At 33.0% G+C, this 17188-nt stretch overlaps 3 protein-coding genes across 4 annotated transcripts; 1 reads left to right on the top strand and 2 right to left on the bottom strand.

Annotated features, from left to right (window-relative positions):
• Nucleotides 1–863: 863 nt before the first annotated feature.
• On the bottom strand, nucleotides 864–12049 carry Qbp-1 (Queen brain-selective protein-1). 2 transcript variants are annotated; one of them, XM_083095188.1, is made up of 4 exons: nucleotides 11880–12049; nucleotides 2640–2706; nucleotides 2422–2560; nucleotides 864–2076 (listed from the first exon to the last, which is right to left on the bottom strand). In XM_083095188.1, exons 2-4 carry the CDS (start codon nucleotides 2690–2692, stop codon nucleotides 1861–1863), a joined length of 408 nt encoding a protein of 135 aa, XP_082951314.1. In that variant the 5' UTR covers nucleotides 2693–2706; nucleotides 11880–12049; the 3' UTR covers nucleotides 864–1860. The 2 variants fall into 2 exon arrangements, with proteins under 2 accessions (XP_082951314.1, XP_082951315.1); XM_083095189.1 differs by lacking the exon at nucleotides 11880–12049 and adding an exon at nucleotides 4304–5018.
• On the top strand, nucleotides 8063–15422 carry LOC145969232 (uncharacterized). The gene is made up of 4 exons (XM_083095186.1): nucleotides 8063–8363; nucleotides 10293–10554; nucleotides 13413–13824; nucleotides 14096–15422. The coding sequence occupies exons 2-4, from the start codon at nucleotides 10305–10307 to the stop codon at nucleotides 14589–14591; spliced, it is 1158 nt and encodes a 385-aa protein (XP_082951312.1). The 5' UTR covers nucleotides 8063–8363; nucleotides 10293–10304; the 3' UTR covers nucleotides 14592–15422.
• Nucleotides 15423–15841: 419 nt separating this feature from the next.
• Nucleotides 15842–17156, bottom strand: Mrpl40 (mitochondrial ribosomal protein L40). The gene is made up of 5 exons (XM_083095187.1): nucleotides 16977–17156; nucleotides 16730–16813; nucleotides 16469–16639; nucleotides 16140–16338; nucleotides 15842–16043 (listed from the first exon to the last, which is right to left on the bottom strand). Exons 1-5 carry the CDS (start codon nucleotides 17009–17011, stop codon nucleotides 15921–15923), a joined length of 612 nt encoding a protein of 203 aa, XP_082951313.1. The 5' UTR covers nucleotides 17012–17156; the 3' UTR covers nucleotides 15842–15920.
• Between the last annotated feature and the right edge of the window lie 32 nt (nucleotides 17157–17188).

Here is a 17188-nt window from a genome sequence, read left to right as displayed (position 1 = left end):
CAATTTTATTGCGATATAATTAAGGTATTAATTATGATAATTTGAATAATGCAGGCTGAAAATATTTCTATATTGTAATTTCGTATCTATGTGGATCTTGTCGATAAACCATATATGTATTTGTATAATGAATAATGTATAGCTGTATATATACTTCTTGTTATTATATTTCATAATTTTGCTTTGATTTTAAGGATAATAAATCTTTAATCTTTATAATAATTATTTTTTATGCATCTAATACATTAATGTCTATTAATATTTTGGAAACTGAGAAAGGATAATTGAAATTCATTTAATACTGAATATGTTGTATTCATTGCATATACAATTGCTATTTTTTTAACTGATGAACAAGCAAACAAAATCATTATATGCATATGTATCATGTTAACATGTATTTAAATTAAAAAAAAGAGAAACATGAAAGCTGTTATCCGATGAGAAAGCAACAGCTTGCTAATATTTCTGGATGGCAGCACTTGATTATGAAAAAGGGCTTTTATCGAAATACACGATACAATTTTCAATTTTAATATCAGTAATAAGTTTTTCTCTCAAAAAAATTCGATGTATTTAATAAATATATTTAAAGAATATGTATAAATAAAAAAAATATACATATGTAAATTAAAATCTAGGAAACATGAAAACTAGATGCACTCGTCATTGTAGTAGACATGAAAGCTATTTTCATTTATCATTGTAAACAAATCATTTTATCTCATTTATCATCATGAAGAAATATTTTATTTTATCCGTTATTGTAAATAAAAATACTGTCATTCCGCTTAAGAGCACATAAACAAAGTTATTTGAGTGAGGGGAGGTAAGAAGGTAAATCAATATCAATAATGCGCATATGAATGCAGCCAATTTTATTTTGTTGTCCGTTATATAGGGTGGCGTTCACCAAACATTCACGGTCGGTCTCCGCAAAAATATCGAGAACTACATCAAGTATTCGTCGCGTTTTTAAGATGCCCATGAATGACTAGTCAAAGAAATACAAATATAAAATAAATTATATGCGATAAAAAAAAATTTTTCTTCTCATTTTTTATCAAATATTAATAATAATCTATAAATAAAGACGCAATATATAGATATTAAACGAACGTGGAAAAAAAATGTTAAAAATGTTTAAAAATCAAACGTATAATTGAAACGAGTACGTAAAAGTGGAGCAACTTTTGTGAACAATCAAAGAAATGTCAAAATTTTTAGATCGATAATATTTAATGATCAGCACGAGAGTTCCTTCTCTTCATTCGTCTTATTTGCGATATTTTCTCCCGTGTTCCCGTGCGTTTCGATTGACGATGCTCTCGATTTTCGGCGGAAACCTTTATGGTGGATTCGCATGGGAATATGGAGGACTCAGTAATCGCCTCGCGCGCGTATTCCGCGAGAGACGCGATTCACAGCCAAGAATCATCAATGCGCGATGATTCATCAAGTATCTCACGAGATCAAGCTAGCCGACGACGCACGCTCGCTCACGCGCGCGCATCCGCGTTTCATTGAGGCGTGCGTAGATAGAACACGATAATTAACACAGTAATTAAAAAATCACAGAAATGCCATTAAACACGGACAGGGGCACCGTTGTCTCGCGAGAAGGGAATAGAGACTCGGGCCCCGACGAGTTATCTATCACAATCGTAGATACTTAATGAGATTATAGATATCGTGAAATGTAATAAATAATTCGGAAAATCGCTAGTATATATTCGCATTTTTCTCTTTCTCTCTCTCTCTCTCTCTCATTTCACATTCGTTTTTCTCATTCGTCGTCTCATCCATCCGTCATCCTTTTCGTTTATCCAGAGCGGCTTATGGATTGTGGGTTTCCTTGGTTTACTTGGCAACTCTGTCGAATTGACTTGGAAATCTCTCGAAGAGATCCTCGAGATGGCTTCCCGATTCCAGGCTCTGATGGGGCAGGCAAGCATGATTCGCAAAGCACACAAGGGAGTCCAGACTGCAGCCGGCGCATCGGTTGCATTGGCAGATCAATCCGTCGCCGCATACGCCCCAAGCCTCGCTTGGACCGCCGCAAATGTCACCAGGGCCCTATAAAGCGGCGCCGATAAGATGGCGGAAGAACGCGACGAGATTTTTGTCTCTCGCGAATTCTCAAAAAGAAACATGATGTCAACGAGAGATCGATGATAAAGATTATATTCATGAGATTTATATTTAACTTTGGGAAGAAATTCAGAAAGTGTATCTCAAAAAATTAGTTGAACAATTAAATTTCGATTCTATCTTCAGTTCTATGAATTAAACATCGAAATTTCATCCTTTGAAATTGAACGTCAATTCCAAGAATACTTTGGCGAGATTTTTCAAGAATAATTACTTTTTATGATAATGAGTCGTAAAAATACAATTGTATTAATTGATGTTGTTACTTACTCGTCGGCATTCGGGGATACCGCAAACAGTCGATATTACGAAACCAAACTTGCATTTATCACATTCGTCGCCGCAGCCCACACACAATGGTCTCACTTCTTGTCGTCGGACTGTGGGATGAGCGTAGCACTTGCCGATTCTGAAACACCGCATTAAGATTACATTAATTGTAATTTAGGTAAGACTTTCTCTACCATTGATCTATTATTAACACTTACAGACAGATTGCGGCCAGAAAGGCGATCGCGTGAGTGAATTGGAAGGTAAGCATGATGATTCGCCGGTCTGAAACAGAGATGCATTAACTCCTAATGACTTTTTCAATATGAAATTTTATATGAAATCGTACATATATAAAATATTTAATCGATCATTTTTGTTAGGAAATGTGGAAATGCATTTACATATTTAAATCATCATCTTTCTACATATGATTTTTTGTTATTTTTTCTCTTATTTATGCAAATACTTCGTCTTAATGATTAAAATGAGCAATTCTTATAACTGTTGAATAAATTTATACATGTTTCGAAAGACGGAGTATAAATGGAAGAAAGAGAGAAAGAGAAAGAATAAAAGGACCCCGCGGAATCCTTATGGAAAATGGCTTTCGGTCAAATGTTTCGAAACTTTGCAAAAAGATAGTTCTCAACATGTAAATTAAAAGTGTCCATGGGCATGAAGCTCTAAAAATTCGAGATTTTTAGCTACAGCCATCCAAAGTGGTAGATTTTTGAAGGAGTTGAACCAATAAGGTTGATTTTTGGGCCAGAGCTTCGCACTTTTTTGATTGCATATTTGTATAGTTGCGGTCGAGAGCTTTCCAAAACACCCTATGAAAAGCTTTTTACGTTGGGGAAAGTGAAAGTTATAAGTCCTCAAAGTTTAAGAAACATGGCATGTAGGAAGCATGAGAATTATCAAGACTATCTGATTTATGATTTTTTGTGATAAGTAGACTGCCTTAATTTTGTGTGTGTGTGTGTGTGTGTGTGTGTGTGTGTGTGTGTGTGTGTGTGTGTGTGTGTGTGTGTGACAGATTGAAAATATATACATGTATTTGTTATTTTATCCTCCTCTTTTTAAATACAGGCTTGGAACTGTCAATAGCAGAGTTACTGTTTGTTTTTTTTTGCTTTTTTTGCTTTTTTTGTTTCTACAAAACTTTTGTATTTACTACTTTTTTGTAAAACCTCACCCAACTAAGATAAGCTACCGTTGCCGAACTTCGGAATATGCTGTAGAAATTCAAAAATCTACCACTTTGGATGGCTGTAGCTGAAAATCTCGAATTTTTAGAGCTTCATGCCCATGGACACTTTTAATCTACATGTTGAGAACTATCTTTTTGCAAAGTTTCGAAACATTTGACCGAAAGCCATTTTCCATAAAGATTCCGCGGGGTCCTTTCTCCTAAATAAATTATTAAAGCATATTATTATATTATTATTATTCTTTCTTATTATTATTTCTCCATTATCTCTCTATTTATGATGATATCTTGGTTATTGTTGAAAGTTTTATAAACTTTCTGATATTTTTATCAAAGTTTGCATTTTCGTTATTTCCAGTGTTTACACAATTTAGCATTGCCAAAGCGCAGTCTTGGATTACATTGATTAGCTTAATTAATAAATTAATAAATTAATACTAAGATACACATTAAATATCAATGACTTTCACTTTATTCACCCATTTTACTTCTTTAGTAGAAAATAATAGCGTTTTATAAAAAATAATCTGCTTCTTAGAAAAGATTTAATAATAAAATAATAATGAATAATTTATTAAGAGAAATGTAATTCTATTTTAATAATGAGTGATTCTCTCGTAAAATCTCCATTATCGTAACACAATAAATGCAAATAATCTTTTCATTTACCAAGTTCAATCACCCTCTTTAATGTCTTAGCATTATGTAAAGCAGTTCGACACGCCAGTCCGGAAATATTAAATGTCTACGAAATATCGACTTCATCATGTGTCTTCGAGTCAATTTTTCATCGCCGTATATCATGTGCTGCTATGGTGGATTGGATATGATAACGAGTTCCTTGAGATATGTGTATGTATGTATGTATGTATGTATGTGTGTATGTATGTATATATGTATATCAAAATATATATCACAAAAAGAAATATAATTATGAAATATACAATGCTATAACTATTTGATAAGATATAATTATTTTTAGAAAGATCAGAAAAATTTTTGCATCCATTAAAAGATATATATGACGATATATAAGATATATAAGATATACACTTAAAGATTAAGAAACCAAATAAACAGATTTTAATTAACTCGCCAAAGAGAGAGAACACAACACACAAGAGATTCTTAGGATATGCACTTTAGTCTCTAACTTGGGCACCTTAATAGCGATCGAGTGAAAAATCAATCGTGTCAGCATTGAATTAATTTTTCTATAATGATATTTATAATATGTATTCGCGACTATATAATGTTTATTAAACCAGGCTATGATGATGAGGATAATGATAATGATAATAATATCGCGATGTGAGAGCCGTGGAAAAGCGTTCGCGTCGGCGACTCGTCTCGCGAATTAAACGGGTAAAACTGATGTCCCACATCGAGGATCCCCACTCTACATATAGTGAAACGATTTAGTCCGTGACTCTACGGGGGCAAAGACTACCGGCTTGAACCGATAATAAAGACAAATACTCATATGTGATTCGAAATCTCGTTTTGAAATCTTTTTTGAATTATTCAGAAAATTATTTTCTTTTCGAATTTGTTAAAAGAATTTAGAATAGTGTGAGATTTGTGAAAAATCCGATCAAAATAAATTAATAGTAATTAGGAGAATTAATAGTAATTAGGCTGGGAAACTTATGTCAGATTAAGCTGGAAAGCGTTTGCGATCTAACGATGTGGTGAGTAAGAATGAGATAAGAAATATTTTAATTAACGATATTTGTCTGCTGCAAATAAATAAATAGCGATAACATATTAACATTAATATTAATAGTTTCTCTTCTTGGAATATTGCAGTGCTCTATGCGATAGTGCAGAATTCGTAGACAAATGAAATACAATCATAGTGCTATGCATCGATTGTGATTTAATTATACTTGTTTCATTCATAATTGTAACCAAATGATTTTCTTTAGCCATAAATGAGATTCTTAAACTCTCTGAGTTCATTGATCGAAAAAGCACATCATTTCTTGAAATAAAAATAAAATAAATTCTTCTTGTTCTATCTGATTGTGCTAATAATAAACACAAACATTTTATACGACCACATGATCCACTTTCCGCCGAACAAGGCTTCCCTTCTTCCCTCCTACACAACTTCCCATAAACATTCGTTCAAAAACAAGGAAACTGTGTTGGCTGACTCAGCATTGATAGACCGCGAATCTCGCGGCCTCCTTTATGTTTTTTTTGTAAGTGTATGTGAGTGTAACAGTAAAGAATTTATTTTTTATCTCATATTGTTTCATGTAAGCTTATTTTCGTCTGTCATTTTGTGACAATTGCATTCTCGTCTATATGTATATGTGTGCGTATTATTTTCGGAGTCGCTCCAAAGCATAATAATCTCTCCATTGTCACATAAAAATTGCAAAGGTCTGAAAAAATATAATAAATGTGGTCGAACGATATTGATTCAATTTTGTAATTTTGTAGTTATCTTCTCTTTAGACTTTTAAAGCTTCCAGTGCGAGATACATGTATCGTTATATATAGTTTTGCAGTGCAACATAATATTTTACGTGAACTCCTCTTTAAAGTGTTATTTGTCAGCGTGTCTAGCGATTCTAACATCACGTAGTAACGCCGTGTCGATGAATGTGCAATCAGCGTGTTTTTGCACAAAAACTGCATTATAATAAAGATAATGGAAACGTAGATACGGCTGGCGCCTTGCGAAATATTTTGTCTCGGATAGATCCGTCGTAACTACATTTAATTTAATATTCGATAATCTTTTGTTCGCCGCATAAGCGTAGAGATATCTTTTTCGGGGCGTATGTGATCTACGATTATTTGTCGAGATGTTACATCTTTATTGTGGGTCACTGCGTCGAACCGCGAGTCTTTCTAAACTCGCTGCGAGACGACGTAAAATTAGCTCCCCAGACGGCGACTGGCAGATTCTCCCTCGATGTGAGCGAAAACATGCGTACCACGAGAATCGGATCAATGACATGTGAAATATGCATCTTCGAGGGACGGATCCAAATTTTTAATTTTTAATTGATACACTTTATTGTGTCAAAAAGATAAGAATTAAATACCGTATAAATAACGAGCTACGAGAGAAATGTCAAAATTACCAGTACCGAATAATCTTATTATATTTATGAATACAATATTTATGTTAAATAATAATAATCATATCTTAAAAATGTAAATATACGTCCGATTTAAAAAACCTCCGCGCACAAATGATATCATTATAGATATAAATATTCAACTACTGTTTATTTTCGTAGCATTTTGTTGCACCGGAATTAGTTTCACGTGGTCGTAAAAATTGTCAATAGTCACTACGCAATCATCGGTACTAGGAACCAGCGGAATCATCAGCTATAATCGTCACTTTCTGCGTCCGTAGTGAATGACGCTCGTCGCCAGACAATGAAATTCAGCGCGCGGAATTCTCATTGATGCTTCGCAGATATTAACTCCTTCTAATTTAGCTTATTGCGCGAAATCATTTCATATTTTATTTATAGATTTAACAGATCTCTTATGTAAATGCATAAATTTCCACATTATTGTTTCACGTATGCGTGATGCAAATATTTTCCACATTACAGAGCAGGAAAAGAAAATTTATAATAAACATGTGAATAACAAATACTGAAATATATGTCGAGAACTTTATATATTACTACAGAGTGAAACTGAATGAGTAATAAAGTTTCTGGAATTTGATATATTTGATAAGTTTTTTATATAATTTGTGAAATAGCAAAATTAAGATCATAACTTTTAATAGATATAAAAACGTAAGATTTTTAGCATTGCATCATTTTAAAAAATAATGATCTTTATAAATTCGATGGACTAAAGTGTAAAATATATAGATGACAGGAATAAGAAAGTTAATCTATAGAAAATGTTCAGTTATACAGTAATTTTGAAATATATGAAGCTTTCAAAAATTATCATTTTGACATCTCATAATCTACAGGAAACAGAAAACGTGAATGGTCATAGAGCCGCGTGTTCGTTACTCAGTCGGATCGTATGAGGGCCCACACGCATTTCACAGAAAGATACACAGAGAAAATCCGTGAGGGAATTTTCGCAGATCGGAAAACGCGTCTCACGCGACATCGCGCCTCTGCTCGCTAAGAATAGCCGAAGAAATTTGCGTTGCTCGACACCGATGCCAAATTCTCCCTCTCTAGCTCTCTGGCCCTCCTCTTTCCACTTCTGCTCTCTTCTTTTCTCTCTCTATTTGCATCTTCTTCACTCACCCTATCTTTTTCACTATTCTTATCTTTGTATTGTATTTTTATCTTTCCTCCACACTCTTGAATTTTATTTCTTCTCTCTTTGTTTGATTTATTTTTCGTTTTTTATAACGATTATCGTGTTTCTTCTCTCTTGCACCATCCTCATCTCTCAAGCTCTCTCGTTTTCTGTCACACGCATATACGCACGCACACACTATGCCCTGTCTCATTGCTCCGCTGGTACAAAGACCGACAGGACGGTCAGTATCGTACCAGTTAGCATTCGTTTTGGACGTATGCAAGCTAAGAAGCGGTATATTCATTCCACAGTGAGATCTTGAAGAGACGCGTCCTTCGAAAGTGTGAACTTGGACTCTGATAATACTGAAGAACTGCTAAAGGATTTCGAGGGAGTGCGAGAGAATTCCTTCGTTTCTCTCAAAGTTCGCGATTTACTTGTGAAGAATTGAATACGTCTTCTCCGTCGTAATTTGATAGTGAGTACTATCGGCATTTAGCAATCAAGAATATATTATTGAAATTAAATTTATTAAATAGTTATCGCATTATGTTAGAAACAGATAGTCTTTTATAATTATATAATATTTTTATATTGATGAACATAGATTAAAGTGTATCTCTTCTCTTTTGACAGCGATTCTTTAAATTTTGATAAATCTTGATAAAATATAAGATCAAGGAATCAATTAAAATCAACTGATAATAATAAATTATTATTAAAAAAAAAATTTGATGAAAAACCAAGAATAAACACATGTTTCGGAAGAAGCGAATGTATCATAAGACTGATTGCATTGGATCTGCGATGATTGCATATTTAGAAGTTTCCATCATATGTTTTGAGCTAAATGCGGTATCTGATTCTGCGTCTTATTTACTTCATACACGGATAGTCCTCGATATAGACATGGAATAACAATCAAGATTTAGATGATACTGGCATATTTTGATATTAAATATGCTCTGATAGTGGAATATAATGTTTTCCATGTTTTTCCATTTTCATAATTTTCATTTTTATATTTTTTAAATATGAAACGAAAATTAGCTATTTTTAAATTTTTAATAAAAATAAGAGAATAGAAAATATAGAATTTGAAATAATAAAATTGTACTTATTCAAAAGCGACTTGTGTGTTCACTATATATTAGCGAATTTTGTTTCATATGGACCGGGATATTGTTGTTAACTACAAAATGCGATTTCCAAAATTTGCGCCAAATGTGCCACGTTGTCTTCGCAGTTTTCATTGGCTAACATGTGATCATCATCGAATCATCTGACATCGCGTGTCTTTCGACATGTAATACCGCGAATGTTGCAACGCACATGAGAATTTTATGAAAGAGAAAAAAGAAATCTGATTTATAAATAATATAACAATTAATATTTAGAAAAATAGAGACTATATATGGATAAAAAAATTGGTCGAAAAAATTTATGAAATTGCAGAAAAATATTGTAATTAAATTCGAGATGTTCGATAATAATTTTATAATTTATAGTTAGGTGAATTTTTTCGAAAAAGATGAAAAAATTTCCGCGAATCGAGGATGCATTAGTCGGAAAAAGCTGTTTGATTATCGTCTCGGTTATCCTCAGACGTCGAAAAATATATGACCAGAGGCGTATATTCGAAGAGCAACAAACGCCACGCATACCAGACTTTGAATAAACATATAGAGAGGAAGAAACAGGATGGTCGGTGTAAATCGTGGGCGCAAAACGGAAGCATTGCTTTTCTCTTCTAAGAAAGAGAGAGAAAAAGATAAACCTTTACGAAGATCTTTGTGAAGAGAATTTTTCGCGTTCAGAAATAGTTTGAAGCGTCCAATATAGAGAAGCAAGAAGCAGAGATGCAGAAGATTTAAAGATCTACATAGATAACTTGCCAAAGCACGTCGCGCGAATGACTTTTGGCTGCACTAAGCGATTTGAGCTCAATAGTAATTCTTTTGGCATCTCAAACTTGTCATTAAGCAATTAACGAAGTCTATAAATTCGCGATTAACTCAGAATTAATTTAAATTAATTTTCGAAATTAATTGATCGAAATTCTTAGCAATATAATATTATTATTTATTTTGATCATTTTTATTTCATAGTCTGATATTTTTTAAACGACGATATTTAATTATTAAAAATTAGTAATTAATTATATTATTAATTATTAATTAATTATTAATGATAAACGACGATATTTAATTAAATATTCTCCAAAAACTCTAATCTAATTAAACTCTTTTTCTGATCTAATATTCCATTTTTATCAGCGTTTGACGTGACATCCCGAATTAGATTTTTTATTTTGAGATCCAATGCAAATTTTCAGAAAATATATTAATATATAGATGGAGAAATATTAAATTAATAGAGATCCTATTGCTTATATATAATTTTTCAGGACAACTTGGAGATGGGCATGATAGCGAGAGTAAGACGCCGCGTTCGCGCAAATTCGCTGACAGTGGACAAGGAAAAGACAGCGCAAAGCGTTTGTCTTCTAAGCGCAGTCCTTCTTCTGCCCTATTGTCCGCGCGGTCCTTTGCCGCTTTTACCATCGCCTGCGCCTGTCTTATATTCAGCCCTTGTATTACCAGTGGTTTTAAGCGCAAATTACAGGTACCCGGTCCCGACCTTGAAGACTCTCGCCGAAGCGGTTAAAGGTATTAAAAAAATGGATATTTTAACGTTTCCTTCAACTTCTCTCTTTCTGTTTGCCACTTTAACTCTTTTCCGATTTTATCTTTAAATCTATTGTTTAAATATTTTAGAGAGATAGAAAATTTCTAAGAGACTTGTACTTAGATTTAATATTTTGATTCTACTTATGTAGCATGTAAGAATTTTATCACTTTTTTATTTCTTTTTAAATTAACTCTTCTGACAATCATTATCAATACATGTGATTTGTTTCCAGGTTTTAGCACCTACAAAACTTAATTTTATATAGAATTATCTAAAAAAATTAAATAATTTTTTAATTATATAGGATTCAAAGAGATTAAACCTATGAATATACATAAAATATATATAATCTCTCTAAAATTTCTTTTCTTTTCTAAAAGATTTAAATATATAGATATCCAAATCATTTAAAATCATAGCAGTCAAAGGTATAAAAAAATGGATATTTTAACGTTACTTTCAACTTCTCTCTTTCTTTTTTGCTACTTTAATTCTAACTTTCCGATTTTATCTTTAAATCTTTTGTTTAAATATTTTAGAGAAATAGAAAATTTCTAAGAGACTTGTATTTAGATTTAATTTTGATTCTATTCTTGTAATATGTAAGAATTTGATTTGGTTTCACTTTTTATTTTTTTTTTGAAATTCAAAATTAATTCTTCTGACAATCATTATCAGTATATGTGATTTGTTCCCAAGTTTTAGCACCGATAAACTTTAATTTTATATAGAATTATCTAAAAAAATTAAATAATTTTTTAATTATATAGAATGACAAAAGCAATATACGGTCCGGATGATAACAAAACGCAATAAAAAAGAAAGGCTAGAAGACCTAGGCTAGAAGACCCTAGCACAAGATGTTAAAGCGTAAAAATAGAAGTAAAGTGTCTTCTAGTCTTTCTTTTTTATTGCGTTTTGTTTAATTATATAGGCTTCAATGATTAAAAAACTATGAATATATATAAAATATATATAAACTCCTTGAAATTTCTCTTCTTTTCTAAAAGATTTAAATATGTAGATATCCAAATCATTTAAAATCATAAATAATATTCATTTTTAAGATCCTATATTTAAATTTTACATCCGTATAATAGAACAGTAATATATACTAGTAGTCTCAATATTCGCAAAACCTCGACCAGAACATCAAGATAACCTAACGGAATAAACTCGGCATAGTAATTAAAATACTACACGTAATAGTACAGTAATAATATTATGCGATCCGTTCTAATTTTCCGAAAAATGCGAATTTTGCGAGGATTTATCATAGGTTATGGCGATTGTCGGTATTTACCTGAATTCTGGAGTCACCTCGCTGCTTGCGGATGTTGTTTCGTCTCTGATCGACGATTCCTTCCGTGTGGACACCGAGTCGCTCAATGCTCGACTGAAGGCCGAACGCCGTTAGTTTTATAGGTACCAGAGAGCCCTCTTGGCTCTCCGTCCTGGTGTCCCCGACGGGGGGTGGATCATCCTTCGGTTGGCATGTGGAGAGATCCTACGGGTTCCACGTAGCCATCGCTGTCCTTGTCTCGTCCTGCCGTCACGTCGCGGTGACTCGTCCTGACTGATGTCCATTAATATGCAAATTCTCTCTCGCTTGGACTCGTTACTAAAAATGAAGTCGATCATTCATCGAAGCCATGTCGATTACGTTATACTCAATTAACGGTGATCGAGGGAAATTCTCTTTCCCCTCTATCTCTCTCTTTCTCGCACGCGCGCCTTTGCCTCGTTATCAGCATCAGCTGGTAACAAGTTTGCAATTATTAATGTAAAGCACGCCCTGTCATGTTATTCAGCTACTTGTCATTCTCTGGATAAAACCCTTAGCGGGGGCTGCTGTTCGGGTCCATCTCCGGAAAATCACTCACGGCGATGCGCTCGTGTCGTGTACTATGTGCTCTCTCTCTTTCTTTCTTCTTCAAAGAGTGAAAGATAAGCACGATGAAAAAAAACGGAGGAGGATCTCTCGTGGCGAATGCACATCAATGTGTGCTTTTATGCGTAATAATAACGAGATGTCGCGTGTCTGCGCGTTTCTTTTTGCTCGCCTCCGCATGTTCGTCGGCGCGAACGTTAATGATAATCTCCCCTGATAATTATGCGAACGGCTATAAACGTTTTTGTCCGATCGACCAGGAGCTGCAGGATGTAACTTTTGAGAATTGCCTTCGTCACGTGCTCGATTTGTATATTCTTAAAATATGATTGTCGATTAAACCACCGGGTTTTACGATCGCTTGCTTCGATCATCTGTGATAGTTGTCGACCGGTAGATATAAATAACCAGGTAAACGTTTTTGTATAAAGGCGAGAATAAGGCCAATATGAAAATTAAAGTTATCGGTCTCTTCGTTAGTTACTTCATCATGTCGTACATACGAGATATCGAGTTATGACCGTAAAAAAAAATTGCCCTTTCCAAGTCGCGCTTCTTAAGTTATAATTTGGAGATATATATTAAAAAACTCTTTCTTCAACGTTGTAATTTAAAAGTATAAATAAATTACGCTGATTATACACCTCTTCTTGAACGTGCGTACTCGAACTTTCGCATTTTATATTTTCGAATTATCTCCAATCTTGATATCTCTAAAGTGTGATATGAGACACGCGGATTTAAGTCGACCGTACAGACTTCATTAATTTATCTTCTTATGTTCATTAATTTTACCTCCTGATAATTAAGACTGCTTCCTATCTCCATATATTGATATGTATAAAGGTGTCCTTTTTTTAAAGCTCTTATATAAGTCAATTTCTACTATTATGAATGCAAAATAAAATCGAATCTCTCATTTTATCACGGTGATTATTGTTGAAGGCGGAGCCAAGAAAGCCTGGCATCCCTTGAACCGCTTCCTAAGACGATTGTACGCACCGGTGGATCGCGCGGAGAATCTCTTCCTGAAAATGCGCAACTTCTCCGTGATGGCGAATCAGATAGTCTTCTTGATATTAGCGGATAAGGTGCTGTTGCCGCAACAAAGATTGACCTGTCTATACACGCTCATGTTTTACAACGTGATAGCCTACTGCGTAAGTTACATTAAGGAGTTAATTCAAAAGGAGGACTGGTCGCCGTACGTCACCCTGACTGAGAGATCCAAGATAAAGCATCTTGCCATGTCGGCTACCAAAATCGTACTAGAATGGACCAAAGCAGTTACATTCGTCGTCACGTTGACCTTCATGCTCCTCGTGTTTGGATTAGAACAAGGTCTTGATCATTACAAGTGAGTAACTCCATTGTTCGCTAGATATAATTAAGAAATATTAAAACTATCTTTTTCGTTATAATTGATTTTTCATCTAATTAATCATCGAATTTGTTTAACACTTCATTTTTATATCAATGTAAGAGATGATAATTCCTCTAATTTCTCTTTTATTTCTGTTATTATTTCGTGTATTATAAAAATAATTTAAATTTGTATGTATATTTAAATTCCTTAATTATTTAATGCATATATTGTAGTGCCTTTAATATTCATATGTATCTCGCAGACCTTCGTTGATTTATTCGGTGGTTACATGGGTCTATTACTCGGCAACGGAGAAGGTCTTCGTGGAGATGTTTCCGACGATTCTGGGCTTCTTGCAGTTAGAAGCGCTGGAGAACATCGAAAATCTGTACGCGCCGGTGATACTTCGCTGTTTCACAATAGTCATATCGGCAATCTTCACCATTCTGCTGTTGCCCTCAGCCTCCTGGAGGTTCCTGATGGTCGCCACGTATCTCAACGTATATCTAAGGTGGAAGGAACTAATGCAGAATTCAGGCGCGGTGCTGCGGCGAGAGCGCGAGATGTTGAATCGGTACCGGAAGGCGACCGTCGAGGAGATCGAGAAATTCGATGATGTGTGCGCGGTGTGTCTGTGCAGCATGACCAAGGCCAGAGTGACACCCTGCCATCATCTCTTTCATGCGGACTGTTTGCGACAATGCCTCAAAACAAGCGACAAATGTCCCATGTGCAAGCGCGAGCTCAAGTTCGACTAAACGACAGGAAGAAATATTCTTTTGATCATCTCCAAAGATTTATAAGGCTTTCGAAACATACCGTCGAAGATGAGAAAGAACGTCTCGAACACTTAAGATGATGCTTACATATATAAAAAATTTAAAGAAATCTTTTGTACATAAAAGATTTACGACGTCGTTGGTGCCCAAAGGATTTACGACATTTTTTACTATGGTAAGGGTGTCTTTTTTAAATATGCCTAGAGTCAGAAGAATTTCTTTTAGACACAGCTTATATTGCCCGGGAAAGGAATCAATGAAAGAAAGAAGCTTGCGATATTATAGGACCTGGATAATATTCGCAATGCTTGGAATGTATGTTCCTTTAGAGATTACTGTGATATAGATCAGCAGCACCGGATAGTTTAGGATTATATACCGGACATACATTTTATTATCATCGATCGAATTCGTGGCTGAGCTGATAAATCGTAAATAACTTTAACTAATGTAACTGGCGAATGAAAATACGCTTACTTTGTATTACTATTTTTCGTTAATGTAGCGTTAATATAATCGATCGAAAAAAAATTACAAACTTCTTTATACGTATATTTATAAAGTATTCTTTCTCTCTGTGTTGCAAAGTATATTATACTCTATTTCCACTTTTCTCTTTTTATGAACTTAAATAGCTTTGTTATAATATTTCATGGAAAATTATTTTGCAAGATTGTTGATAGAATTAGTGAAATTTGCAGAGTAAAATGCTGCAAAGTTTTGCGCTATAATTTGGTTTTTAAAATTCGTGATAAAATAAGCTTATACATCATATGATTTATGCTAATAAAATTAAATAATATTACTGCAGTTTTGCGCTATAATTTTATTTTTAAAATTCGTGATAAAATAAGCTTACACGTATGATTTATGTTAATAAAATTAAATAATATTGAGACAAATTTCCTATAAAATAAAAATCTATAATTTACGCTTATCTCATATTTGAGATAAAATATAGTCTAATAAAAATTCATCTCTTTTCAAAATTTATAACAAATGGAATAAATCCTTATTTTATCAAAGTTCTCAATATATATTATAACATGATTTTTTTTTAACAATTTGTTACATATTTAAACAATAGATCTTTTTTTTTGTGAAGAAAGAAAAAAATATTATTTTTTCTTTTCGTCCTATATTAGATCTTATATTTGCTATTGCTTCCTTTATTCTGTATTAAGCTTATATAACATTCTTAAATGTATGAATTCACATTTCTCAATGAATGATCTGAAAATATATGCTTTATTTACATACGAATTTTCTGACACAGAGTGTAATTCACCCTCTTCATACACATCAAACTTATTCCTCTCCATCAAATTTCCGAGTCATATTTATATAGTCTCCATCTGGACTATTGTAATTTTCTATTGCTGGCGTTTTTAATGGACCTTTAGCCGTATATGGCAAAAGTTTAAAATCGTTCTAAAAATGTAAATGTATATCATGAATTAAATTATAATATTAAAAATATAATAATAATGCAGATTTTATAATTTCCTAGATAAATAAAATAATTACCTGTATTGCTTCTTGATATAGTTGTTCTGATTCTGCTCTAAGTTCATCGAGTGCTTTCTGTTGCGAATAGAATATAGAATCTATCGTCTGAACATTATTTAAATGTTGTTGAGTTTTGTATCTAGTCCACTCCTTTTGCAATAAAATTCTAGATTCTACTTCCTCTTCTGATAGGTTTGGAAGCTGTCGCAACCTTTCTCTAAAATTAATTTCTATAATTAGTATTATAGATACATAAATAATATAAAATCAATATATTACTGAAATTATATATGTTTCACATATAATTAATTTCAAATAATAAAATTTCAATATGTATACATGCTTACTTTTTTTCATCTATTAACTTCAATGGTATCTCTATCTCAGAGACTGGTTTCAATTGTTTGGCGGCTTTCTCTAATCTACGAATTTGCTTTTCTAACTTTCTTTTTCTTCTTTCCTCTCGTGCCCTGATAATCGCGGGATCTAATTTTTTCTTTTTTTTCAATGGTTCTCCCCTACAGAATGAATTAAAATTATAGTATAATTATAGTACATGTATGATTGACACTTCAAATATTACAATAATTATATTTACAATAACTTACAAGAGCGCATTACTGACTTTGAAGTACAATGGATTAGTGCATGCCGATATATTTCGAATACCAGGTATAGTATGTATAGATAATCTGAAAATAAAGTAAATATTATTTAATGTGAATGTTTACATATCAAGCTTACAACACAAATATTTCTGATTCAATTTTGGTTAACTAGAAATTTCCCAAATTACTTATTAATTATAGTTAAATATTATTATGTAAATAATTAAAGCGAAGAAGTCATAATTACCGTGAAAATACAGGCAATAAATTAAAAAAACTCATCTTGGCAGGACAATTTCCTCGCTTTTACAAATAACCCCACATACCAATATCACTAGATGATAGTAGAAGCGCGCAGTATTGCCAGCATATAATTTATAAATTTACTAACCATTAAAATCTCTAACATCTCGAAGTGATCAATCGGAATTTCGGTCAATGATCTACGATTATCACGTG

This window comes from Camponotus vicinus, unplaced genomic scaffold (assembly GCF_025532165.1).
Source record: "Camponotus vicinus isolate PSW18456_S1 unplaced genomic scaffold, iyCamVici1.0 SCAF_3, whole genome shotgun sequence".
Lineage (NCBI taxonomy): Eukaryota > Metazoa > Arthropoda > Insecta > Hymenoptera > Formicidae > Camponotus > Camponotus vicinus.
Note: the sequence above shows the minus strand (reverse complement) of the source record. Positions and strands in the feature narration are given on the sequence as shown.

What these genes read in the sequence shown, in the direction of transcription:
- Qbp-1 (XM_083095188.1), bottom strand. Translation starts at nt 2,692, where the DNA reads ATGCTTACCTTCCAATTCACTCACGCGATCGCCTTTCTGGCCGCAATC. An exon ending in TTTCTGGCCGCAATCTGTCT is followed by an intron (nt 2,561 to 2,639) that starts GTAAGTGTTAAT and finishes GCGGTGTTTCAG; the next exon opens with AATCGGCAAGTGCTACGCTC. An exon ending in GTATCCCCGAATGCCGACGA is followed by an intron (nt 2,077 to 2,421) that starts GTAAGTAACAAC and finishes GCCGCTTTATAG; the next exon opens with GGCCCTGGTGACATTTGCGG.
- LOC145969232 (XM_083095186.1), top strand. Translation starts at nt 10,305, where the DNA reads ATGGGCATGATAGCGAGAGTAAGACGCCGCGTTCGCGCAAATTCGCTG. An exon ending in TCTCGCCGAAGCGGTTAAAG is followed by an intron (nt 10,555 to 13,412) that starts GTATTAAAAAAA and finishes TTATTGTTGAAG; the next exon opens with GCGGAGCCAAGAAAGCCTGG. An exon ending in CAAGGTCTTGATCATTACAA is followed by an intron (nt 13,825 to 14,095) that starts GTGAGTAACTCC and finishes TGTATCTCGCAG; the next exon opens with ACCTTCGTTGATTTATTCGG.
- Mrpl40 (XM_083095187.1), bottom strand. Translation starts at nt 17,011, where the DNA reads ATGAGTTTTTTTAATTTATTGCCTGTATTTTCACG. An exon ending in TTATTGCCTGTATTTTCACG is followed by an intron (nt 16,814 to 16,976) that starts GTAATTATGACT and finishes CTTTATTTTCAG; the next exon opens with ATTATCTATACATACTATAC. An exon ending in AAAGTCAGTAATGCGCTCTT is followed by an intron (nt 16,640 to 16,729) that starts GTAAGTTATTGT and finishes TTCATTCTGTAG; the next exon opens with GGGAGAACCATTGAAAAAAA.